Below are 27515 nucleotides of genomic sequence, written 5' to 3' on the forward strand. Positions count from 1 at the left end.
CCTAGTTTTAGTTTACCATCTAAAACAGAAGCAGAAATCACAGTCAGAGCAAGGGTACATAATCTGAGACCTCAGGACTACACGGACTTCCCCTTGAAGCCTTGGATATGGCTTCCACATGTTCTCTAAATGTTTCCACCAAGTAGATGTTGCTGATACCCACGGCACGGAGAAACACCTAGCTGACATGACTGATCTCAAGAAGGGTCTGATCTGGTTAGAGTCTAACTAGAAATCCTAGGGCTGCAGACCAGATAGGAAAATTGAAACAATATTCTGAAGGAAGACAATGGCAAACCATTTCCATATTTTTGACCAGAAAATTGAATGGATGTGTCCAAGAAGTCACTAAGAGTTAAAACCAACTCAAGGAAGACTTTACTTTAAGGTACTGCTAATGTGACAGAGGAAATAATTATTAAATACATTGAGAATAATCATATGGATTATTTTATTTGCTTTAATTTTAATTAAATTAAAAATGAAATTAAATCAAGTTATTATTATTATTATGCACCCTTAGGCATGCAGCCCAGCAAGTTATTTGAAAGCCAAGTTAAGATCTTTAATCCCAAAAAGTTTACATATCTTAGTTTAGAGCAATTATTTCTATTAATAAATAATAATTACTGGCTATTATTCTGTTTCTAGAATAATAGAATCTGAGCAAAAGAAAGCTGAGCAAAAGAAAACCAAAGTAGGTAGCAGCCTACTTAACCATGACTAGCCTTTACATTTGGTGTTAAATATGAACTGAGCTTCCAAAATTAAGAGATGTAACCTATGAATCTTTCATAAATTAGCTTCAGAGTACAAGCATGATAAAACAGATTAGACACTAGATCCAGTTAATCCTTAGCAAATATCTTAAATTCTTCAAAGTAAACGAGTGGCAGGAATTCAAAATAGAAAGTCTATTATATAAATACTTGAAAGATTACTTACCCATCATTGGAACATGTTAAAAACTCCTCTTTTATTTTTGGATGCCAACAGCCTGAATTAAGCATTGCTGTGTGTCCCTAGGATAAGGAACAGAAGGTATGGATATAATACACAATAAGGTATGTTTAATAGAACAATTTCTTTGCTCTCTTCCTTTCCAAATACTGCAACAAGCAAACATAATTATTATCAAATGCCCTTATAAACTTCATTGTAAATTGTAGAATAAGGAAGATAATCTTGCAACAGTCTATATACTCAAGCTTTGATATCTAAGCATAGTTACCTGTTCCACCTCTAGTTACATCTTCTTACTTTTTAAAATTCTATTCAGAATCTATATATATCATTTATACTCTGTAGCAACAAAAACTACTAGTGAAAAGGCGATGTAAATGCACAACTATTTTAACTAGTTCTTTTTAAAAAATTCATCAAAGATATGGATCTAAAAAGCAAATCTGAATTGAAGACTTGCTCTTTCCATTTTCCTCTAAGTTATACTTTCAAAATCCCTCTTATGGAACTAACAGATAAACACCTTATTCATTCCTATCTTTCCCTCCAGCTAGACATGGTGCTCTTTTACTATTCCTTCTGTGCTAGACCCATCATCCAGTGGCCCAATGGCCTCACAAGTTTGTCCTTTGCCCCAGGCAATTTAAAGTCAGATTTTCTTTCTTTCTTGGGTATCTTTTATCAACTGCTTGCATATCTTTTGCCAAAGTTTATGTTCCTTTTTGTTTTCCCCATTTGGGTAAGAGTTGCATGTTCTGAAAGAAGTCTTCTTGCTTTTAATAGTATCTGATCTTGCTCAGTCTGGTGTCCTTCTGAACATCTTGGAACTTTCCTGATCTGAGGGATACTTCGGAGCTGAACTTCTATTCTTGTAATTCTGAACTATCTCCAAACATTGTTAAGATAATTGATCCTATTAATTTTCCCTTTCAACTTTATTTTCAACAAACCTCTAATTTTTTGAGTCTGCTGTTCTACAGTCAAATGTGAGCGTGATAGACTTTACTGACAAGCACTACTTACATGCACATTGATGTTTATAGCATTATAATCACTGCTCTCAATTAGTTCAACCAATTCTAGGCCTTGGATAAGACTGTGGTTAATACCTAAGATTAAGGCCAATGTTAACAGTATTGTTGGCTTCCAGACTAGCAGTTTCAGTCGTTTAGAATATCTAGAAATGTGGTATCTTTGTCAAGTACAAAATATGCATTTTCTCAATCCATGTGAGTTCAACTGAAGTTGCCCATTACTGTTTCTTTCTCAGATGCTTCTCTAACTGTATTTTCTGTCTGTAGGTTCATTAGATGATATCCAAAGCTTTAAATCACCAAGATACAATCTGCCACTATAACTCTGTATGGAGTTGCACGAACATAGCAAGGTTGTGATGGGCTAGCTAGTGGACCTATATGGGCCACTGTTTGAGAATCAGTGCAATAAACCTATGCCTCAGTCAAAACAACATTACCTATTTGCTTTATTTTTATTTATAAATATGCTTTGTATTTTTCAATGAATGATACAATATTTCACAAGAACATGAGAAAAAATCCCTAACGTTACATTATTCAAGCTATACATTTATTTACTTACCTTAGTGTTTGCCATGTCTACAATATATTGGTCTCCTTTCACACACTCCATCACAGGAAAGCCATCTCTATCAAGGACCTTGGCTTGAGAATTACCCGCAACAACAAGAATGACATCTCCAGTGCTGCTATACTGCAAAGACTTTATCTGGTGACTGAAAAATTAGTGAACTGAAGTCAGATACTAACAATTAAACACAAAATGGCCAAATCCAGATTTACAAAATAATGAATGACAGAATAACTTATACTAAATATGAACAAACACAAAATGGCTAAGTCCAGATAATGAAATAATAATGAATGGCAGAATATGTTATGCTGCATCATTTTGGGGGTATATGAAATATCTCCAAGCCTAGTAACAATTGACAGATCCATTTTTAGTTGATGTATAGCAATTTCTGATCCGCTTTTTCCAATACAGGTAGTCCTTGTTTAGGGACTGCTTCATTTAGCAACCATTTGCAGTTATGACGGTGATGAAAAAGTAACTTTATGACCAATCCTCGTATTTACAACCTTCACAGGTCTGTAAAGCAAAGGAAAGCTCAAGTAAGATCATAAGCACAGTCATGGTTTCACTTAGCAACCACTTCACTTAACAACCAAGTTGCTGGTCCCAATTGTGCTCACTAAATGAGGACTACCTGTATGGGTATCTTTATCCTTCTCTTTCCTGCCATTTTCCAAAATTCACAAAATGGTGCTATCCATGTGATTCATCTGAATCTAGGTCATAAGCAACCAACTAAAATTCAATCTCTTACATCAGACTTTGCAATGTATTATCTCCTAGTATGCTGAACTACCACTATAACCCATCTGAAGGGTATCACTTTTTAAGTATTCTATAATGCCATCGTAAAACTATTTGCAATCTGAACAACTCCATTAAGATTTCAATGACTGTAGTTTTTGAGCACTTCTCATTTCTAGAAGTTTCTTGGTAAGCAAATAGATAAGCTTTGAGTTTTACAGTGTTAAATATGTGAGAAAGTAATAGCATAAGTTGAGTAGCCATTCTACTGTTATTCTCCCAAATATAGCTACATATCTTGAAGTCTTTTTATCTCAAAGGTGTGGGCCCATGTTAATTCTAGTAAGTTATTAATAAATTTGAGGGAAAGCATCATGACATACCATTCACATGGTTGCAGAGATCTAAAAGCCTGAAGTGATGCATCCATTCCGGCAAAATCCCAAAATTTAACATCATAGTCATAACCTCCAGTTATCAAACGTGCACCTGATGGATCCAATCCTAAAGCAGAGACCTATAAAGCAAGATGCACACATGAACTGTGAATGTTAACTTCAGTAACCACTTAATTTGCAAAGTATGTATGTATGTGTGTGTGTACACACACACACACACAAAATCAAAAATATATGTATATATGTGGTGTGTGTGTGCATGCACGTGTGTGTGTGTGAAATCAACTATGCACTGAACAGCATAATCCATTCAACGTCCCCATATCTGCATGGTTTGTTAATATTTGTAACTGTTACATCTCATGTTGTATGATGCAAGAACAGCTTTTTCTCCCTATTGCTTTAAGTAACTGTTCTCCCTCACCTTTTCTGAGGGTGAAGCTGCAAAACACTTTTACTTATGCCATCTTTCACAACTTGATTTTCTCTCTCTTCTATTCTCTTAAAAACCTGCTCTATGTCTGAAACTTTTCCTGAGCATTCTCCAGACTCTCGGGAGAAAGGGTGGAAATTCCCTGTACTGCAAATGTCCTTATATAAGTGCACATCACGTACAAGTTCTTATATCTGTATGAACAATGAACAATGGAAGAGAAAAGCAGCCATATACCTAAAGATAAAAAGAACATAAAAAATGATATATTCAAATAAAACTGACACCTGTCCCTTCGCAAAGTATAAAACTAATGGAAAGTACCTTCTAATGAACTAAATTATTTCCCAGTCATTACATTCCTGAGCCTCTACAGAATTAGCACTTACAAGTTTCTCACGCTAGACAAAATGACACAGATTTAGATTGGCTGTTTGGGGAAATTAAAAATTTGGTAGATTCTGATGAAGATTCTCCCTTGTCTCTATACCAAGACGGAATGGATTTTACTCCCGATTTTCAGTTTACTTCTGATTCAAGCCAACATTATTTTTGTTTTCTAAAAATAAATGAAAGCCCGAAGAGTCTTTCTATGACTAATTCCATCCTGGTGATTCATTGGTAGTCACACAGTGTCTCTGGAAATCAGACAATTATAAACGCATTGCACTACACTTTGCATCATGGAGGACACAATATATATATATATATATATATAGTTAAAGCAGCTGCCAACTTTGAGTACAGAAAAACTCTGGATATCTTGGCCAATTATGTAACACTGTCTACTGCTTACTTCATGTCAAAACTGTCAGGAGAAGATTTATCTCTACAGCCACTCTTGTTACGGGCAAGACAACTGGGAAATTACGTTTCTGGAAAGGATCTTCAATGTGGGAAATCCTTTCTGATATTTCTCAGCTGTACAGGAATACTGATATCAGCAGCTTAAATCCATTACTCTGAAGAGATACAGATGAGTCTTTGTGACCTGGCCTTACACTAAAACTGGAGAGGAGGCCAAGGGGAGCAGCAATTTCTTAATAGCTTGCCGTTGGGCACCAGGTCATAGAAATGTGGGAAGAGGTTGGGGGCACAGATGGGGGCCATATTAAACATGGCTTAGCTATCAAGAACATTGTGAAGGGCTGGTCTTGTCTAAACAAGACTGGCTGTAATATTATTTCACAGGTAGAAGGTATTTTGTGAATATATTTAGTAAAATTAATCCACAGCTCAAAATTGTACAAGGGTATAAAACTCTCTCCCGCACAAGAAATAAATGCTGTTTTATTAGTTTGATATTTAGCAATCTCCTTGTTTGACTATCCATGGTCTACATATGCTATCCTGAAGTGACACAGAAACAACTACTTTAAAACCTAATCTCAAGCTGCTCAGGGTAGACCAACAATGTTAGTTATTTTCCTTCCTGATCATGAAGTCTTTCCCTTTGTGTTTAAAATCTCTCTAATGCTCTGATCTGTCCTGTTTTTCAATCTTTCTTTCTTTATCTGGGACCTTTCTCCTCCAACTTGATGACCTTGGTTCACAATCTCTTATATTCCCATTCATCTTGCCATATCTACCATTGAATTCAGGCTGTAATGGTTGATAATCTCATTGCCTTAAGTATAAGTTAGCATAAGTGGATGTGAAATGGACATCATGGCGAACCTGGGATTATGCCAACACTTAGATATTTTTCACCTCCTTTCTTACAAACATAATTATAAGGTTGGAGGTAGCCAATTACATCAAAGTAACAATATTATCAATTTCAGATGTAAAAACAAAAACCTAAGTTAAAATCAATGTAAATAATTCAGGTCATTTTTAATAAATAAATTAGATATATCTTTTTGAACATAGCAAAGGAATCTCTCATTCTGAGTGAAGGAAGCTCAAGATCTTTAAGGTTCGAACCTTTTAGTTCAAGGAGATGTGTGATTTTTTTAAAAATAAAGCTTGTCTAGAAGTGGCTCAGATCCACATATGCTTTCACAAAATCTGAATATAGATAATTCATACATTCCTCAAGCCTCATGGGACTGCAGTATGATAGGCCAGCTCCCAACATCAGAGATATGTGAATCCTCACACAGTTTTTGCTGAAGAGAAGCTTTATTTCATGAAATCATATAATCAGAAGATTTGCAGACTCAAAGAGTATCTTAATTTAATCTAATTCAGTGACAACTTGAAAGAAGAAATCCACAGCTATAGTATCTAGCAGATAAATGAAGACACCACAACCTCTTTAAGGAGCTAGTTGCATTATTAAGTATTTTTTTCATATAAAAGTTGTTCTTAAGACTCTTAACTGTTCAACTGAAATGCACACAAATGAAGTCTAGGATTTAGCCCTTTTCTCTTAAATTAGCCAGTTAACAGGATTCCTATTAATTTCTACTCTATGATCAAATCTGGATTCAGTTCCTTCAACTCTCTTCACAGGACTTGTTTTATTCTCCGGTTCAACATATTCTATCCTAAACCTATTTCAACTATTTTAATTGTATTAGAGGGATCTAGGAAAGTAAGATATCAAGATGCTTACTGTTTTTGTGCCATGGTGCAGCGTAATTTCATGTGAATCAGGAATCTTCTTCACAGGATCCTAACAAAAATAATATTGTTCAGAAAAATATTTAAGTATGTATATAACATTTATTGTTCCAGCATAATAAAAACCAGAATAACTCTAGAAATGGGAGGAGAGAAGAATCACAGCAAGACAAATTCTCTTCCATGCCTAAGAAGCAAGCTCCACAGATTTCAGCTGGGCTTAGCCTCGATATTAAATTACTTCTCTAAATTGCCTCTAAAGGTTTCATATTTTTACATTCTCCTGCAATAACAAATAAAGGTTTTATTTTGTACGATGTTTGTAAATAGCAACAATGAACTTTGACCATCATGGAAGTGCCTGGTGTATCTGGGCTAGTAAGAAAAGATATCATACAAGAGAATTCCTAAACTGGAAAATTAAAATCAATTTAGCTAGGAGGACTGAACCTCTAGCTTTCTGCTACCAGAAAAAACTTGAAATTTTAAAACCTGGAAGTGAAAATATACACATATAATTACATGTATGATTTGCAACATTAAAAGATACTGACCATATATAACAGATGAGTTATAAACATCATATACTTTTAGAAAAAGAAGATGATTGCATAATGGCTGTTAAATAAACTATGACTCTTCATTAGTCATTACAGTATATTATATGGGACTTTACATACTTTTCCCACAGAAGAATTCATCAGTCTGAGAAATGGAGATTTGTTAATAGGCTAATCTTTATTCTCTTTAACAGAGATTTACAAGCATCAAAAAAATTGAATACACTGAGTAAACATTTTCAATACAATATTAGTTTATTTGTACATAAATATCTGTCATCTTAAAACTGTAGATCTTTGTTAAATTCAAATGAATATATAAGGATCAACAAGAGTAATGTGCATAGTATGAAACATAAAACAAGTGAAAAATTACACTAATTTCTATCTAATCAACAAGAAATCTATCCTTATGTTAAGAGAACCCTAAAACTCAAAAAATGGTTTCCATGTTAAATTAAATTCTGTTAGATAATGACCTCTAATAAAACGTTATTTTAGACATCGATGCATACTCCCACTACCAAATTTGCCGTTTTTCTACCAGAGGAATTGCACTTGTCTTCCAATTAGAAGCATAGAGTATTTTTGTAGCTGTTACCATATATAAAGGTAGTTTGGTGTACTTTGCAAGAATATAAGATGTAGTCATATTTAATGAAATATGGCAGATTGGAAAAGAAATTCAACTTTCATAATCTGTTTCATTTTATTATAAATTGTTTTCCAAAACTGTTAGGCATTACAACATTGCCACCCAGTATGAAATAATGATCTGACCTGATTGTTGCATTTCCAGCAATTTTTAGAAAATAAACTATCAATTTTAGCAATCAGTACTGGGGTAATATACAATTGATAAAACATGCTATGCCAGTTTTCTCTAAGTGTGATATTCTCTGTAAATTTAATATTTTTCTTCCATCGAAAGTCCCATATCAATTGTTCTGTCTAAATTCTGCATCAAGTTAATCATACAATTTTTGTTTGGTTTCTGACTCATATTTCACTAGCAACTTAAAAATACAGCACTTTTTTTGCTGTAAGTTTTTCAAGTTCAGTCAATTCTCTAAGCGTTCTATCTTGTTTTTGCAATTCCTTTAGACCTATGCTGCTTATTTGAAGACAGATACATAAAGGTACTAGCCCAAAAGTATCTTCCCGCGTCCATTTTACCATTCTTGGCTCACTATACCCCCAAGTCAGTCCTAGGGGTCAGGAAAACTTCTGGAGCAATGTAAGATGGGACATGGGAAGTTGAAATAACAAGGGACTAAAGTTGCTTAAAGAACCTCTAATTGGTTCTTCCTTTCAATGCAGCTAATTATACTGCGAGAAAGAGTTTTTAGAAGGTATTCCTGCTATGCTATGTCCTGCAGCGTGAGCTGAGCTTAATCTAAGTCCCAATAATTGATAAAGAGATAACAAAAAGAACAGCGTATTGTATTATGTTTTCATGGAGTTGTTTCTATTTTATTCTAGAGCAGTGTTTCTCAACCTCAACAACTTTAAGCTGTGTGGACTTCAACTCCCAGAATTCCCCAGCCAGCTGAGTTGCTAAGGTTGAGAAAGACTGCTCTAGACTAAAGTTTGGAAAAACACAGTCAACTAGAAAACCAAATAAATATGTGAGCCATAACACCTTTAATTTAAAGTGGTAGTTTAGCCCACCAATTTGTCCATCTTCAGAACAGTGACTATGGGATGTAATTATTTGCAAATGGGTGATTAGCACCAGGAAGATCCATATATTTTAATGCCAGGAACAACTCAGGATGTGGAGGCCTACTGGACCAGGAGAAAAGGTAAGAGGCAAACAGAAGGATCATGGGGAGTTCTGGCAGATTCAGAGGGAGATTAGACAGAGCAAAGCATCTTTCACCAAGCTGCCAATAGCTTAGAGCAATTTAAGCTGAACAGCTTGTGAGCAAGGTCACGAGCTGGATCATGATGAAATTACCAAGTAGCACCTGCATTTGCTACCTGCGCAGTGTTAAAAAAATGCGCAGATTCACCCTTTGGAGTTCCAAATCCAAATTGCTGGAAGTATTTTTTGGAGAGAGATAGCTGTTCAACCCAAGGGATTCTAGAGCCTTAAAACTGTTTAACCAAAACAAAATTAAGATAACAACCTCAAGGGACTAGTCTTGGCATAACATCTCTTTAAAACAGCCAAATATTTATGAAAAATCAATGTGACCCCATTCCATTTTAGTAACTCTAAAAGTCCTAAATTGTAGAATATACTATAAATATCTCAAACCCACCCAAAAAATTGCCTATATATGAACACAAATTCACTTACAAGTTCAGATGTGCCCAGTGGTTTCATTCCAAAAAAAAAAAAATTAGGAACATCAGAGAAGAATACTTGAGGCTCCCAAAGAAAACATTTAAATAGTATATTATAAGAAGTGATGTATCCTGTGACAGAAGGCACTCTACACAATTCTGAGTGTTACCATAAGCCTCATTAATTTCAGTAAGACACACTACCTTAGCCCTTCACTCATTCCTGATGTTGGCAGTTGCTTATGTAGCCAAAAGGCAAACAATGTAGGTATAAACAAGCTTGTCAAAGTCTCAAGATTTGCAAATGAATAAAAGATTGGAGGAGGAGGGACATTTAAAAAAATGTTAGAAATCTACCCAAATGGTCTAATCTAAACTGAACAACTCAACACCATGGATTACTAGAAGATCCACCTTGTTATAGCAATGATGAACAATAACATATTTTATATATTTTATAGATAAGCAGTAAAATACAATTTAAGAGATCTATCTTGTAACAGTAAAACAGTGTTGCAATGTATCTGATGTCCATGACATAACTATTTTGCCCCAACATCCTCTTCAGATGATCTGTAGACGGAAGGAGGACAGGAGGAAGAGCCGCTACCAAGGCAAGGCTCTTGACTTGAGCCTGGAGCAAGAAAACAATGTGAGAAAACATCTCAGACAAGCTCTTCCCTAGTTCATATGAAGATAGTGAGGAAGGGGGGAGCACGTTCATACTTCCAAGATTCTGTTACTATACCTGTTACAATAAAAGTAGTCCTGCCTATCCCAGCTCCATCCTGGGGATTGGGGGTGGGGGTGAAGGCAACTTCCAGAACAGGAAGTTGAAGAACAGATTTCACAGCAGGAGAAAAAAAGGGGAGGGGGAGTCACCTCTCAGGGAACAGCTGCACTACAGGACTTGTTGAGTGATATTGGGGAGTTACCAGCAGGGTAAGGGAGCAGCACATCTGTACTTCCTTCCCATGGCCCAGATTCAGATTTCTCTGGGAACACAGGAGGGGTGACAGAGGCTGATGGGGGAGGTGATATACAGGACACAAGGAACGGCCTTGAAGGACAGGAGCAAGAGCCACTACTAAAACAACAGTCAGATAAGAGGTGCTTGAGCCCGGGCAAAGAAAATAATATAAGAAAATATCTCAAACAGGTCCCTCACTGGTTCACATGAAAATAAAGTGAGGGAGGGGGAAGCACATTCAGACTTGCAAGATTCTGTTACTATATGTGTTACAATAAAAGTAGTCCCTGACCTATATGGCATTTGTTTTTTAGTCTGGTCTACCTTGTTGGGCTGACATGATCCCACAGAACAGATGTGATAATCCTGCTTTATTTGCGGAACAAAATCAAATAATGTTATCTCTCTCTTCTATGGATCCAGCTGCATCAGACCTCTGCAAGCACATACTGTATCTAACATTCTGACTTTTTAAACTGTAGTTTCCATATGCTACTTTTTGCTTAATTTGGACATAGCAGCAAACCTAGTCTGTCACGAATAAGAAACAGAGATTTTATATATCTTCTCCTCATTCAGTGCAGAGGATGAGAAGCAGAAACCAGGAGCTCAATTTAGCTTAGTTTGTTGTTATGCATGATCCATGGCAATACATTATCATCAATACAGCTCACCTTCTACCCAGTCACTGACTGATAATTCTCCTACCCCACTTTTAAAACCCTTTTTATGAATCTCCCAAAGATATTTTACTCAGTAATGAAAACTAATAAACATAACAGACTAAAATGTGATGTGGCTCTGTTTAGCAAAATAACTATAACTCAACTTCTAAACACAAACCCATCCATACTTCAGACCATACTATGCAAAAAGAGAGACTATGAGGAGTCTATACAACTATCATATAAAAGATAATATAACTCAAGAAAAAAATTCATACTAAAAGAAATAATACAACCCCCCCCCCATGCTAAACTATCTAACGAGGGAGAACAAAAAAGAAAGAAAAAAATGTAATAAAAAAGAAAAAACTTTTTAAAAAACAACTAAACAACTGAACAAAAGTAAAACACACATACACATTATATATTACATTTAAAAAAACCATGTAAAGAAAACTATCAGGCTATTGATATAATTTTTTTCAGTTTCGTCGATATAATTCAATTTTTGACTGATAAATCAAACCTAGACCATATGAAATATCATCTGGGGGATTGTTGTTTTGTTCCTTCATCCTTCATACTGATGATAGCTTGCTTCATGATGATGAATGGTCTTACCCAGTGGGTTCATGTAGATGTTAAACAGGAGCGGAGAGAGCATCAAATCCTGCAGAACCCCGCAGAGCAGGGGTTGAGGGTGGGACCTCTCACTCCCAATCAACATGGACTGGAACTGGCCTCGGAGGAAGGAGGAGAATAGCACAATATAGAACAACCCACCCCAACCCCCTCAGCTGATCTAGAAGGATACCACCTCAATGATATTGAAAGTCACTGAGAGGTCAAAAAGAGCCAGGATGGATTCACTAACCCCATCCTGTTTATGCCAGGGGTCAAACAATATTGACTATGAATTCAATTTGATAGTCCTTGCAATCCTGGCAAGTTTTTGGTTGTAATTACAATAGCAGTAAGGTCAATTTTGTAGCACTGAAGACAGAAATATCGCATCCTTATTGGACAGGAAACTCAAATTTGATTTTTTTCCCTCTCACAGAAACTGACAGTTTGTAGCAATTCTTACCTAAAAATGGCTGATAACACATTTTTCTTGGAAAATATGGGCTCACAGTAGGATCATTATGCTTAACCAATCATTAAGTAATAATATTTTCAATGTTCTGAGATTTTACAAACTGAATACAATTTACCTAAAAAGACTGAATGCCAATACATACAACAATTGTTATATGCACTGTTTAACACTGGTGTCCTTGCAGCATCTGAAATTCCAGAAGCAGTGAGTGTATTGGAGAAGGCCTTTATTGAGACTAGTTTATTAGTTAAGAGAATTTTTTCTTTTTAAATGACAAAAATAAATGTGGACAATAAAAGGAATCTGGAATACATAACTAGGGTGTCCTTTTTGCCCAGTCAATGGCTTCAGACTTTAAGTAAGGTTAGATATGTTTCTTGTGAGTTAGTAACTCAATTAGTTCAGCAAAATAGTATCTTTAAGATCTATTAGACCCCTCAAACAATGTTTCCCTGGTAGAGGTGTAATAAATTTGAAGGAATTTTGGTGCATATGTTATGGGAATATGCAATTGTAATTATCTATTGGCTTGATATTATTACTATGGCGAAACAGCTTCTTGGAAAGCAGTTAAGAGTTAAAGAAGTTAAGGTTTTGTTAAATTATATCTCCAAAATCTGGAATCTTTCCATTTATGAAAAACATTCAGTATTTCCAACTTGGGGTTTTGTAGAAAAGGTCATTCCCCCTTTCTCAGCTTTTTTTCCCCAGAAAGTTAACACTTTTGGTATCTGTTTAATATAGTGGAGGACAATGTTCCAAATATGTAATTTTTCTGGTATTATTTCAATGCTGATGGGTTTTTTTGTTTTCAGTGAAACTGTTTGCCCCCATTAGTCCTAAATAAGCAACAATGAAGAGATGCTGCATTCCTTAAAGTTCAGCAACTTCATAGTTCTATTTGAAAAAAAAAAAGTAAATATATTTATAATTATTTACTAAATAATCTATACTTGATATATTCCTACCAAATTGTCTATATTTTAAAGAGAAATGACTTCAGAGCTGTAAAGGGTGCTACAAATATGCACTGCGTATATATCTTCCAATTTTTCCCTGAATTTCATTTCCATCCCAAACATTTTTGTTACTTTAAACATTCCCAGAAATTGTACATCTCTACTTCTGCCTGGCTTTCATAACAAAGCATTGACACAGAATGTTCAAATGTTCAAACATTTAATGCATGATTGTCTTCTTGAAAGAATTAATGACTACCCTGGTAAATCACTATTACTGTCTCCATTTTGCAAATGGATGGCTGAGGGGGAAGGCTTGAACACCTAACAAGTTTAGGCAGATGCAAGATTTGAACCTCAGAATAGGCTTTCATAGCATACTCAATAAGCCACTAAGCTACATTCATTCACATAATTGGGTTGTTTTTGTTTCCCATTCTGCGCATCCAAATAATTGGCAATGAACTGCCGGTTTCTTTCCAACCTTATTTACTTATATTAAATTAATTGTTAGGCTGCACCAACATCAAATCTAATCTGAAATGCTTTCAGTATGCGTTGTGATCAATATTTTATATATATTTCAAGGCCAGTAAATGCTTCTGTTGTATCAGACCTAACTGATGCCTGGTAAAGCTTTCCAGTAACACCGATCAAAAGCCTGGAAAACAAATCAATTAAGTGGCATTTAAGGAGAAGAATAAGAGTGAGGCATTAAAATCTATAGCTTAAGAAGATGGCCTGGTTCATTCATCGTGCTAACCAAGGTTTGTTTAACAATGGATTTTTTAATCAACCATAATGGTTAGGCTCACCCAATGTTCTATAACAAAGACAATGATTTATGGTCTGCAATGGATGGGGTCACATACCATGTTAAACAACATTCAACTAAGCTACATAATGGCTGCAACAACCAGGCCAGACTCAGGGAGGGGAGGAAAACAACGACAATTGACCAGAAGTAAATGTGGCAAACCTCCAAGAAGTGCAGGTTCTGATACACAACCAGAACCTTCTACAGTACCTTTCTCTTTTATCCATCTTGACAGAGTCTAAGCCACACCAGAAAGACCTAAACCAGAATGTAGCAGTGCCAATGTGTTCACCCCAGTAGGCTGAACAGTGCTAGAGTGCACAGCTAGCCTCCTGGCAGGAATGGGTCCCAGCTGTGAGTTAATCCTACGCTAGCTAAGTCTGGGTGGGGTTCAGCTGCCTGAGGCATCAATAGAGATACGTCTATCTGAGCAAACTGTTGAAAATGCTTGCGGCCTCTTGTCTTGCTGCTCTGAGCTCAAAAATCCACACTTGCACAACTAAATTCTCTGACTCCTGAGCAACTACTGTATACGCATCTTGCTTGATCTCTAACTTTAACATTGCTGGCTATAACCTATGGACCAGATTTATGATACTCTCTTGATCATTGCTTGTGATGGATTGATTACCATGCCGTACATGTCAGACTGACTATTCTTCCTCAGTATCCCCAGAACAGAATAAAAACTGAGCTAATACATGGAATAGGATGACTAGGTCCAATTTCCGTGATTGCATCATAGAATCATGGCATTCGAAGCAGCCATTTAGATCAGCAAGTGCAACTCCTGCTTGGTGCAAGAACCGAAATTAAAGCAACCCAGACAAATGGCTGTCTAGCCTCCACTTGAGTGATTCCAATGAAGAGTAACATGCCATCTTTCTGCCTCTGGCTTCCAATTTTCACATAATCGTGGGGCAGAAAAAAAGTGTCATTAAAAACAATTCCAAACAAGCCACAATTGACTGGATTCATAGACTGCACTAAGCCACTCAGACAATCACATTATAGCTTAGTGAATCTGATCATGACAGGTAGTCCTTACTTAGCAACCACAATTGGGACCGGCAACCCCATCACCATGCGCCGCAGTCACTAGGTGGAAAATCATGTGACCACAGTGGATGGACATCACTTCCCATTCAGTGACTAACTGAGTCACTGCGATCATTAAGCAAGACATCATGTGACCACAACTTGTGATTTTGCTTCCACATTCTCCATTAATTCTGCCTATTGGAAGCCAGTTGTGAAGCACACAAATGGTGATCATGTGACCATGGGATGCTGCGAAGGCCGTAAATGCAAGGATTGGTCGCAAAGCTGGGTTTTTTTACATCATCATAACTTCGAATAGTCATTAACTGAGGCAGTCGGTACGTGAGGATTACCTGTACATTTTTATTTTGAACTGAGACTGACTGATACCAAAACTGTTAGGAATAGGTCTAATCAATGTCACCATTCGGTAATATGTAATAGACAGAAAACAGAAATCAAGAGGCACCGGGACAATTGAAAAGTTTTTGGTTCATACTGCTCAGTATTAACCAACCAGCCACTAAATGTATTAAGTTATAGACAAAATGCTGCATATTTATCTATGTGTAAATGAACAGCTTGTGTTAGTCACACATCTTGCTATGTACAAGATTTTTTTAGGACGATTGGATTATACTAATTGGACTCAAAAACCAGATGTTACAATTACCCTACTGGTATCTTGGCAGATCATAAAGTTCAATCAGAATGGCATTTGTTGGATAGAATAGCAAAAAGAATAAATCAAGCCAGCAACACACGATGTCTATTTACAGTAATTGCAGCTTGAATGTTTCAGACAACATTATAAAACTACTTATCCCAGATGGCAGCAAAAACAAATACTGACAAATACCTTCTAGAGGTTGCCACTCATTTAAAGAAACCTTATTCCTTTGTATCTATCAATTGCTTAAGCATTTCTGTAGTGTATTGATGTGGCTGGGTTACATGCAAACAATCATACTTACCATAGATTGGCTGAAATATATTTAGCTGGACATTTAAGCAAACTGTATGTGGCCGGCTTAAGGATTTCAATGGATCTACTCTACATGTGGCTAAATTTAGATTAAATATACACACCTATGTCCTGTGATTGACCCACGTTTTTAATTAACACCAGGAAGAGAGGCTGCTTAGACAAGCTAACTCTTCCTATTTGCTTCCCAAACTGGCACGCTGATTCTGTTTTGCGCAAACTGTGAGATAACAAATCCCTGCTGACGCCAGTCAAATAATTATTTCCTGCTTTTGCCTTAACTAAGCGCCCAATACCTGCTAGACACTTATAGCTAATCCTCGCTAATATGTAACTTCCCCTTGCTGATGCTTAAATTAAGCAACTGGGGGGCGGGAGGGGGGCAGAGGTTTAAGGGCTACAAAACCTGCCCAACAAAAGTAATCCCTTTGGAGGCAGATGCCATGGCATTCCTTCCTTGCCACGGACTCCCCGCAGCAGATGGGGGGGATCTCTCCAATGCAGTGAGTGTCTGGACTTTATTAATAAACTTCTGTTAATTGTAATCGCCCTGGCGTCTTCTGCTATCTATTCCTTTTTTAGTATCCAACCCGCAAATGCGAAAGTCGGCAATCACATAACTGTGAAGTTAAAAAAAAATGTTTTTGTTTTTGTTAGAGTGCCAATATTTAATCAACTACTGCCTTTTGGCAGGTTTAAAATTTTATGGGGATTGAACATCCATCACATTTTTTATTTTTTTATTTTTTGCAGGGGTTGATGCCACCTCAGAAGAAGCACGCCCGCCCTCTCGTGATGGAAAAGAATAAATACTCGTTCTAACCTGGTACTACTATGACCGATGCACGGATTATCTAAAGCAGGAATGCAAAATCTTTTTCAGGCAGAAAGCCACAGTCCAACAAAGCGAGAGGGGCCAGGATGAAAATAAATAAATTGGATGAATTCCAAATTAAATTGAAATATATACAGTTCATATGACTATTCCCCATCTACTTAATAATTTCCCCTTCTGTCACAGTAAAAAATTGGAATTTAGCAGCAGATTAGAAGAACTTGGAGCCATATCCATGGCTGGTCTCCCACGATAGAAAGAAAAGGATTTCCTCCCCCTGCCAGTGCAACTGGTCTTTCATATACTAATGTATTCACCTTAATTAATCAAAACCCAATCATACAATGAAAACCAGAAACAGTACGATTTATTTAAATTGTGTGGCATACCTAGTTTTTGGAAGATGCAGAAGCGTTAAATTACGGCAGGAGGTTTCATTTTCAAAACAGGCACTTCCTTCTTTTTTAAAAAGCCTTCTCAACAGGCCCCTTGCCACCCAGAATTTTTATTTATTAAACACCTTTATCATCAAAATAAGCCAACAACTTCTTAAAATCTGCTGTGTGATTAATGAAGGCCATAGTCTTAAATATTCATCAGATTTTTTTTTTTAATTGATGAGGTTATATTAGATTCCATCCTTAAGCCCTAAGAGAAACTAAATGGAGCCAAATAGTAAATTCCTGAAAACGTCTCACAGATATTTTGGAAACCTTGGGAAAAAAGTTACAACATGCTTTACTTTTTGCAGGAAAGAAGGAAGGGACAATTTCATATACAGCGTGCACAGCTGTTTCCAATTTGATCACTGTTTTGATTAGTGACTCTCCCATGCCACCCATAAATTGCTTTCAAAACATTAATATTTAACCTGTCTAATGAACCGTCATATAATAGTGCATTTTCATGTAATGCAATATGACAAAATAAATTGCCGAGCAGCTAACGTCCGTGCAGAGGAAAAATGTGGGGTACACGTGAGGCTAGACGATTCTTTTGTAAGTTAAGGCTGTAACTTCATATGTGCCTTCCAGGAAGGTGACCACATTGCTTTCAATGGGACTTTCTTCTGAGTAGACACATGAAAGTGACAGTGCTCAGTATCTAGCATACCTGCTCTTTGCAATCTAATGACTATCTCATCTCCATCATGAGGATGTGGTAAATTAAGCTTGCAATAGCTTCAGTTTAGCATGTAGCACACACGGATGCAATTCTATTGCTTGTTGGTATGAGTAATCAGAGGTTTAGCATATCTTCCAACATTTGATTAAAACATTCAAATTTAATGAAGGAAGAAGAGGAGGAGGAGAGGTGCTTAAAGGGAGATTCAGGCTGCACATCCAGTTTGAAAGTGTGGCTTCCAGGAAGAATACCTCAATTGTATCTGTTCTTCTCCTCTTACCCTCACATAACAGAACTGAAAGACATGGGAAGAACATCAGGAAGGTCCAAATTTCTTCCTGCAGAGTTTCAAACCCAAGCAGTAGGAACAAAATAAAATAACATAAAACAAAACAAAACAAAATAAAACAAAACAAAATAATTTCCCCAGGTCTTGGGACAGGGTGGAGGGTAAATTTTTGTTTAGTTAGATTTGGTGTAGAAGTTAGAAGTCTAGAGTTGGGTGTTCTTTAAATCAGCGTAAATAAATAACCAAACATGGATTCAGGGAGGTGAAAGGGCATCATCTGGAGTACATTCACAGCAGAGAAGGAAAAAAAGGCTGCAACTATGATTATGTGGTGGGCAACTGTTGGCCCCAATCTGCTCCTCTCAATAAAAGCCCTCTGGGGTCCTCGTCATGATGCTCTTCCCCACTCTCAAGGCTGCTTCTGTCTGCCTGATGATGTGATAGGTGTGTGCATGACTATGTGCAGTTGAATTTTTTTTTTCAAAAAAAAAAGACTTCAGAAAGATGAATTTAGTCTGCCTTTGTGTGTGGATGGTTTTGTAAAGAATAAGATGGATGGATGGATGGATGGATGGATGGATGGATGGATGGATGGATGGAAGGAGAGAGAGAGAAAGACAGACAGACAGACACAGACAGACAGAAGAGTGATTCTGCTGGTCAGAGTGAGTCATGAAAAAAAAAAAGAGAAAATACAACCATCACTGACTAAAGTTCAGGTCACGTTTGGGAAAGTTAATGTTCCCAGAAGCAAAAATCCTATAAGGGCTAAATATTACAAAATAGATTAATAATATTAACAGAAAAGCCCAAATGGAACAAGCATTCTCTTTTGATGAGATGATGTAAATTTCATTATAAGAGACTAAGTTACCCATCCCTCCTTGGATTACCTTTCAGTAAGAACTTGGATACAGATAGCTGGCTTTCCTGATAAGAGATGAAGGGTTGCGGATACAGGATTAACTAGCATATTTATGTTCTCTGTGTGCTTATTTGTAGTTTTAAAACTACAGATTTAGGGTGTATTTAATGCTCCCTACCAGCTCTTGAAACTGCCTATATGTGTACCAGTCACCCTCTGCCATCATTCCCCTTCCCCAATAATGACACATTCTTATGAAGATGACAAGCATTTTTGGTCTCAGGCAGCCTTCCCCTACAGTAGGCTCTTCCTTCTTCTTGTAGCCCCAGGGACATGTCTACGTGCTAAACAAATAATTTATTCAATAACCACAGTTAAAAACCATGTTGTGCTTCTTATAAATGGATCCACAAGCATTCACAGAATACTTTTTAACAAGAAATCACTCTATATAAATGTCTTGTTCTGATGCTCCTTTTCTATCACTCTACTGGTCTTCTGTGGAAATGTAGCATTCTGAATACTTATACTGGAACTGTAAGAAAGACCTCCCAAAAAATAATACTGCATGAATTTTGTATTTAGTACTAGCATTAATATCTAGGGCGATACAGCATTTCAGATGTTAAGGCAGAAAGTTGCTTCCGAGTGCGCAAGAGTGTGAACCATGCAGCAGCCTGCAATTCATGAAATTAAACTTGAATTTTCATGTTGTGACAAAGCAGCTGCTGACAATCTCTGGAGAAGGTATAGCTGCTTTAAGGAATTGCAGTACATGCTACATTTGTACTTCATGTACTCCAAAGTGCTGTTTTGCCTTCAGGTTTGAAACACTGTACAGTTCTGACAAAACAAAACAAAAGTGAATCCAGCTTCATGGACATGAACAATCTACAGGCACATGGAAACTTTCTTAACTAGAGCCCTAGGACCCATCAGCTTCAGCCAAGTTCAAGATGGTTGCTGATGGGACGGTGCTAGATGCAAAAGGATGTGGTACTCTTCACGTGAAAAGAGATCAGAAACCCTAGCAATCTATTTTTTAGAGGGAGAAAGCACCTTTTATTTGTTAGTTTAGTTGCTAGCAAAACATTAGGCATCCAAAAAATATATAATACACAAATAATATACACAAATATGCAGCTTAACATACAAATGAACACAGATCCAGCTTCAACTCTCCCTAGTATAGAGCAAACCCTGTCATCCGGTTTGAATGATGCAATCATACTGTAATTTTTAATTGTAAACTGCTCCACTGAATGCAGAATTCAATCCATCAGTCATTCAGACTGCTGGCCTTTGCCTGTCTGATTTACATTAAATGAATGCCTTTTTCTGAACAACAGAAAACAAGAACTGATCTGATTATTGCATTGCCTATGTCCTTCATAACAGGATCAAAAGGGCATAGCTGACTGTAAACAGATGTAAAGCTCCTTTTTGCAGTGAGTTAATTTAAAAAATCATATAGATGAATCAATTGCAAGGAAAAATGGGTCAATCTGAATCTATTTTGGTGACTGAAGAATTTTGAATGGCAAGGAATTTAACCTTGTTCTCATGGAAAACATGTTTTAAAAAATCAATGTAGTCTACCGAGGTCTAGGAAAGAACACACATTTCTAATATGCAGAGCTTGAATAAGTATCTATACAGTAATCTTTAACTTTATTTTGCTTTGAGTTAGACCAGGAGCCAGAACAAAGCAACGTTTCATTTAATTTAATCTCATCTAAATCATATTAATTAAATAAAAACAAATATGATTAGTCCCCATGTATTTAATGACTTTTCTCTTCTCTCATCCTCATATCACAACGCAGCAGCAACAGCTAGAAAGCATAAGTTGTCTTCCTCAATATCAAGGTAAGCCTTAAGGCTAATAGTTTAATGGACAATTAATTAATGAGCCACTAAAGCTTCAGGAGAATACAAATTCTGAGATATTTGTGTTCTGCCTCTATCTTGCTGGGGGGGGGGGTGTATCTGAATACATAGCATTCAGATTTCTATTCTACACCTCCAATGCATGGATCTAAAGAGGTTTGCCAAGCCATCTCCAATGAAGAGCTGCATTCGCAAAAACTATCAACTTAATGGAGTCTATTACAACATATTAAATAATCCAAGGACAACTACTTTTATCTAGTATGTGGAAAGTTTGTTCACTTTGTAGAAGAGTTCATTTATGTTTTGCTTAAAGATATTGTGTCATGCAACTTTAAAATATATAATTGTCCTAAGCATGAAAACTGCAGTTCTCTACTGTTATGAGTAGAGATGAAATGAATCTAGGATGACTCTTTCACTTGCCCAGGCAATGGGAGTGAGGAGAGAAAACAGCCTGAGTACTTTAAAATGGAAAATCAGAAGAAAAAAAATGCAAAACCTATGGACAGAAAGAGGCACTTCAGAAAGTAAGATGGTAGCAAGGATGAACAACATTTTAGTGACTGGGCTTTCACTCTTTGGGGGAGGAGGGGAAGGGTCAAGAGCCACAATAGGTGGGATAATGCTACAGAGTGGACAGGACCACAGAATGCATGTAGATTTCCCTGGTTTTCCTGGCACACTCTCTCTGCTTTTTAAATAAAGCCAAGCTTGTTTTAGGACTCCCATTTTAGCTTGGCTTAAATAAAGTCAAGCTTAGTTTAGGGCTTCCATTCAAGCTTGCATCCTTTCCCACCTCAACACGGAAGAAAACTGTGCCATCACATTCAGAATTTAAAGGGTTTGGGGGACTGCAAAAAAGTGGATTTATTGTTCTAAGGCTAAGATTCAATGGGGAGCTTAGGTTATACAAGGACTACACACTGGCCCATTGGTACTGCAAAAAGGTTAAAGCATAAAATTCAAAAGCTGCTTGACAGATTCCTGTTTAAATCTTGTATGAAGGATGAAAATTGAGAAGGCCAAGTATTTAGAGCCATGGAAAGTCTGAACTGAAAGGGACCTTACAGGGCACCTAGACCGGTGTTTTTCAGTCTTAGCCATTTTAAGATGTGTGGACTTCAACCCTCAGAATTCCCCAACCAGCATGCTGGCTGGGAAATTCTGGGAGTTGAAGTCTATACATCTTAAAATGGCCAAGGTTGAGAAACATTGACCTAGACCAATCCTCCCGTAAGAGAACTCTTGGAGTCTGAGGGGAAAAAAGGAAGTATTTGAAAACATGGTGAACAAAAGGCAGACAGGTGTTTCGGTCTTCTCTCTCAAAAGAGGCATTAGTCCTTTCCTTATAAGGAATTGGAAAAAAGAAGTTCAAACAATTCACAGAGGCCCCATTTTAATGTATTCACTATATATTAAATAAATTATCAGGTTTTATTGATTCCATAGCCTAATCATTTTTTCCTTGCATTAAACTTAATGAAGAGAGACTGTCTGGTGTAGCAGTTAAGGCACCAGGCTAGAAAGCAGGAGACTGTGAGTCCTAGTCCTGCCTTAGGCACAAAGCCAGCTGGGTGACCTTGGGCCAGTCCCTCCCTCTCAGCCCAAGGAAGGAGGCAATGGTAAACTGCACATTATACAATCTATATAATGTGGCATCCAGAAGTTTAAAAGAGAATTCGTTTTATGAATATTATAGAAAAGTCTTGCTTGCTTTTTTTTTTTTTTAAAGTTATACATCAGAGAAATCTACATGGAAAAACATGAAAACATATGTGTTTCTTTCAACAGAGAAACAGCAACTAAGCCATGCTACCCTGAACATTTATGTATATGCTCTTTTTATATAGCTTGACATTTTAACTAAATTGATGGGGATATTTATATTTTTAACTGTTTTCGGGTTTCACTTTAATTGTGAGCCACCCAGAGCCGCCCTCTGGGGGAGATGGCTAGCATATAAATTTAATAAATAAATAAATAAACACCGATCTCAGTTTCAATCGAATTACAAGCAGATACTTTTTACAGTACAATCCTGTGCATTCAGAACTATGTTCCACTGAATTAAATGGAAATATCCTCCAGGTAACTGCATTATAAAGCTCTGAAAATATAGCTAAGTGGATGGCTAATCCTTTAGTCTTTATTGCATTTAACATTTTGAAACATTACTGATACAATATCTTCATGATATAATAGCTCATCAGTAAGTGCTCATAAAAGCTTTTATTTTAAAAAGAAACAAAAATGTTAATTAATACTAATATTTTAAAAAGTCACTAAAGCTATCTACGGGGATTTAATTGAAAGGTTTATATATGGTTCAATGAAGTAACAGCCTCAATAATGTTCTTTTTTTTTTTAAGCGATTCTTAACTTTTTGAATTTTGTGTTTCCTTGGAGAAAACAAATTAACATGATTTATGAAAGGAGGTTAAAATGTTATTTTTGCTTGTGGTGCTTTTGGAGCACCACAAGCAAAAACAAACTTGCTTGTTTATTTAAAAACAAACAACCAACAAAAACAAACTTGCACATATCTTCAGTTTCCAGGGGAAAATATATTAAAGTATATTCAAATCCTACTTATTTGAAAAAGTCGTGTGAATTACATTCCAAGAAATAAAAATGGGAAGAATAAAGGAGCAATTATCTCTATATAAATAATACACATTGAAACATAAGTGAACAACTGCAGCTAACAAAATTAATAAAAACATGCCTGTGATTTTGTTTCTAAAACTTTACGTGTATTTTCAATGGTATTAATGGAATAATTCTGACCCCATGTGACAATAAGCTAATGTCTTAGTTTAATAAGCTGGAACATGAATGAACAGCATTTGTTTTCCTCCAGTTCTTTCTAGTCATTTTACTCATCTCTTCGTACAATTGTTAAAAGCAGCCCGTAAACATAGCTGCCAAGAAAGTATTATTGAATGTTTGGAAGCAAACCAATGCTAGAAATCAGCATTAAAGCAGGCTGGGATGAATCTCAGTGTTAAGCATACTATTTCATTCCAAAATTCCTGTTCTCTGACTAAAACACTGCTATATAATACAGTAGTAGTTAACCTTATTGGCAGAGCACAGAGCAACAATCACTAGATGGGTCTCTGAGGAGAGAACTAGAACAAATCCTTCTAAACACTGAAAATGGCATGGATCATCTGGAGAAGCACCTCCTCTTGAATGAAAACCACACATAAAAGCTGCTCTGGGATGAACCCTCAAGTGATACACATCTTCATTAGCGAAGTACAAGCAAGAAGAGAACCACTGGCCTCCTGAGGACAACAGAACATCTACCGCAACTAGGTAGTCTTTCCAGCTCTCTGCTACTGGGGCAAGAGATAGGGAGCAGGCATTCACGCTTGCAAAAAGAGATCACTTCTTAAGTTTGGACCATGCAGAAGTTGTATTAACTTCTGTTCAATGAGAGATTCATTGAAAACACAACTTGACCACGGAGGCCTAAACTTTTGCATGCAGCTATATGAGAGTGGATGGATCAAGAGGAAGAGGAAACCAAGAAAGTGCATATGACCTTCAAAAAGAGCCAGGTAAGAAAGAACAAACAGTAATATCTGAAGCGACGTCTGGACCTGGTGAAAGCAAAAATAGTTTGCAAAGATAGGTGTAGTGTTGCTATAAACTAGATTCAGTTAGATTTTCTTTCCTACTTCCCATTTCTTTTCCTTACTATCTCTTTTTCTGCACTTCGGGTAAATGTGTAAGTATTCTGGGACCATTTTGGGAATAACTTCTCCCCACACACATATATTCAGGTCAGTTCTTCCAATTAAGAGGTATCTCATTGACACAACAATGTCCCCAAGCCTTTATGACAGCATACCAGGCCCAGCATGTGCCAAATGAGTTGGAAAAGCAGCACTCTGGCTGCTTCCAGAGTCTTCTCAGAAGTCCACTGGACACCCTAGGACACCTCCTTAGGTATTTTTCCATTAGAGTACGAGTTTTATATGCAGAACAGTTACATCTAAAGTTCACACGTTTGACTGTGCAATTGTTCTACTTCACTTTCCACACCATGTTTTTTTTTCCTTATGTTTCACTTTGTAGCTTGAAAGAATGTCTTCCTTCAGTCTCCATTCTCCAATAAATATTATTCTCAACCAGGATGATTATTCAGGCTGAATTAAAGAATTCAGTCAGAATGCCCAGATTTTCAACATTTTCAGATTTGATTATGGATGTTGCTGAAAATACCTTCAAGCAATATTAAATTTTATATTTCATAAAATTTGAGAGGAGACTACTCAAAAGGTCCACGTGTGAAATAGTTGTCATACCCCTTGCCATAGTCCTGCCTGCTTTCCGGTCATACTAAGCATAATAATACTTATAAGTTAGAGATCCAAATGGCTGGTAGCAGGTGGGGAGTCCTGCATTTCTTATTTTGGGGGGAAGAGGGCTGCAAAGTGAGTGGGGGCAGATCACATATGTGTGGAAAATGGTTTGGGGAGGGAATTGAGAGAAGTTTCTTTGCTTTAAACTGTAGCATACCTATTATAGTATGTATAGGAACAGTTTTCAGCAATCATGGTCAAAAAAAGTGTTGAGGATCACAAAAAGGGAACTCGAGGGCTACAGGTTGCCCATCCTTTCTCTAACCTGTATTTAGTTGTATGTTTTGTCAACACCCCAAGCAAGTCTTAACCATCATGAAGGCTTGTAGTAGCCAAAAGCTGGATCAGGTCTGACTACAGAATCTCCACTGCTCTGGTTTGGCTATACCTCTAATGGATACGAGATGGAGGTTCTTGAACATAAAACCATGTCCCAGAGAAGACTGGATAGGAGGAAGAGAAGCCAGGCAAACAGTGATTTATCTGTCCAGCTACATTCAGCTAAAACAAAGATAAGCTTACTGTGCAAACTTGAGCCACGGTGTATTGGCAAGTACTACAGAAGCCACGATCCAAATATACAATGTGCTTTGAGGCTTTCCCTAAATGACTATGGGCCAACTCTCTTCTCTGTACTTAGCTAAGTCTTATGAACTAGTGCCATGCTGTGAATACATCCCAGATGCTCCTGGGACTCTCTTTTTTCTGAATCAAACACTTACTGTGGTACTGAAACCCTATTTTGTTGCTCCCACACAAGCCCCAGCTGGTATGTCAGCAGCGTCTTCTATATCAAGCCAAAGAAGATCATTGCAGCTGAGGCCTTACTTTGCGCATTCATCTTGATTAATGGCAATGCTTGGGTCGTTTGAGAAGGTTACTGCCCTAAATAAAATGCTACCCTTTATATGTATGGCTACCTTCCATAATTCTTAGGAACAACAAAAAATAATTACAGCAAATTAAATATTGCAGATTTGTCTTATGTGCAGGGGGCACATTCACAATGCTGGCAGGACGAGGCAGAAATTATGGTTTATTGTCATGCGTGAATTGAGAGACTAAAAGCTAACCTCATCTTCTTCCTGGGTACTCTCATCATCATCATCGTCATCATCATCGTCATCGTCGTCCTCTTCGCTCTTGTAGCCGGGAGGAAGCGGTGGGCCAATCAGCTCCTCATCGGAATCATCGGCTGGCTCTTTGGGGGGTAAAGGGGGACCAACAAATTCTTCATCCAGACTGGCTTCACTTTCACTACTAGACAAATCTCTGCAAGGAAGAATTACAAGAAGCAAAATGGCTGATACAGGTATTCTGACTACTAACTGCTAGCCTGCCCCTTCTCTTTTTTATCACATCTACTCAAATGGGGCTGCAAATAATGAAGAAATGATAGTCTAGAATGGAACAGAGTAGCCTCTGTGCAAAGAAATAAAGAGAATGGGCAAGAAAGATGGCCTAAGGTTTGCCAGAGCACGGTGGGATGTGCAAGCACAGATGGGCTAACCACAGTGCTTGCAAAGAAGTTAGCTTTTGGAAAAAAGGAAGCACCTTTTCATGCAATTTGTTCCCTATACAACATTTTTTATTACTGCAAGTGGGAGAACAATGATTCTCCTTTTGGGTTTTGAGAGCTTTGTGGGTAACCTGCCCTCTACTGGTCTCCTTAAGAAAAGCAAAGCTGTCTCTAAAAGACATCCGAATGTAGAGAAGCAAACAGGAGTAATGGGTGTTCTTATCCCTTGGTTTTGAAAAAAATATTTATTTATAAAATGCACGTCACCAAATCTTTGAGACTCACGGTGGCTTATAGAATATTAAAATAAACAAAAACGTCCAGTACATAATGAAACATTAAAAATGCAGTGGTCCTCAACTTGCAACCATTTGTTTATGACCATTCAAAGTTACAACAGTGCAGAAAAAAGTGGCATATGACTGGTCCTCACACTTATGACCATTGCAGCATCCCTGCAATTACATGATTAGAATTCGGGCACTTGGCAACCAGTATGTATTTACAA

General features: G+C 37.0%; 1 protein-coding gene across 2 annotated transcripts in view; it reads right to left on the reverse strand.

The window, feature by feature from the left end:
* WDR70 (WD repeat domain 70) overlaps positions 1-27515 on the reverse strand; it is a 138867-nt gene that overhangs the window by 106040 nt on the left and 5312 nt on the right. For both annotated transcript variants that reach the window (XM_088152978.1, XM_088152977.1), the window contains exons 5-9: positions 26562-26760; positions 6713-6772; positions 3705-3838; positions 2563-2716; positions 946-1022 (exon numbers count right to left, since the gene is read on the reverse strand). In XM_088152978.1, coding sequence (XP_088009104.1) covers positions 946-1022; positions 2563-2716; positions 3705-3838; positions 6713-6772; positions 26562-26760 — 624 coding nt within the window. The remainder of the gene's footprint in view (positions 1-945; positions 1023-2562; positions 2717-3704; positions 3839-6712; positions 6773-26561; positions 26761-27515) is intronic.

The sequence above is a fragment of the Python bivittatus genome, unplaced genomic scaffold (assembly GCF_059951505.1).
Source record: "Python bivittatus isolate LINGU-HERP-01145 unplaced genomic scaffold, Pbiv_v1 ctg000570_np1212, whole genome shotgun sequence".
NCBI lineage: Eukaryota > Metazoa > Chordata > Lepidosauria > Squamata > Pythonidae > Python > Python bivittatus.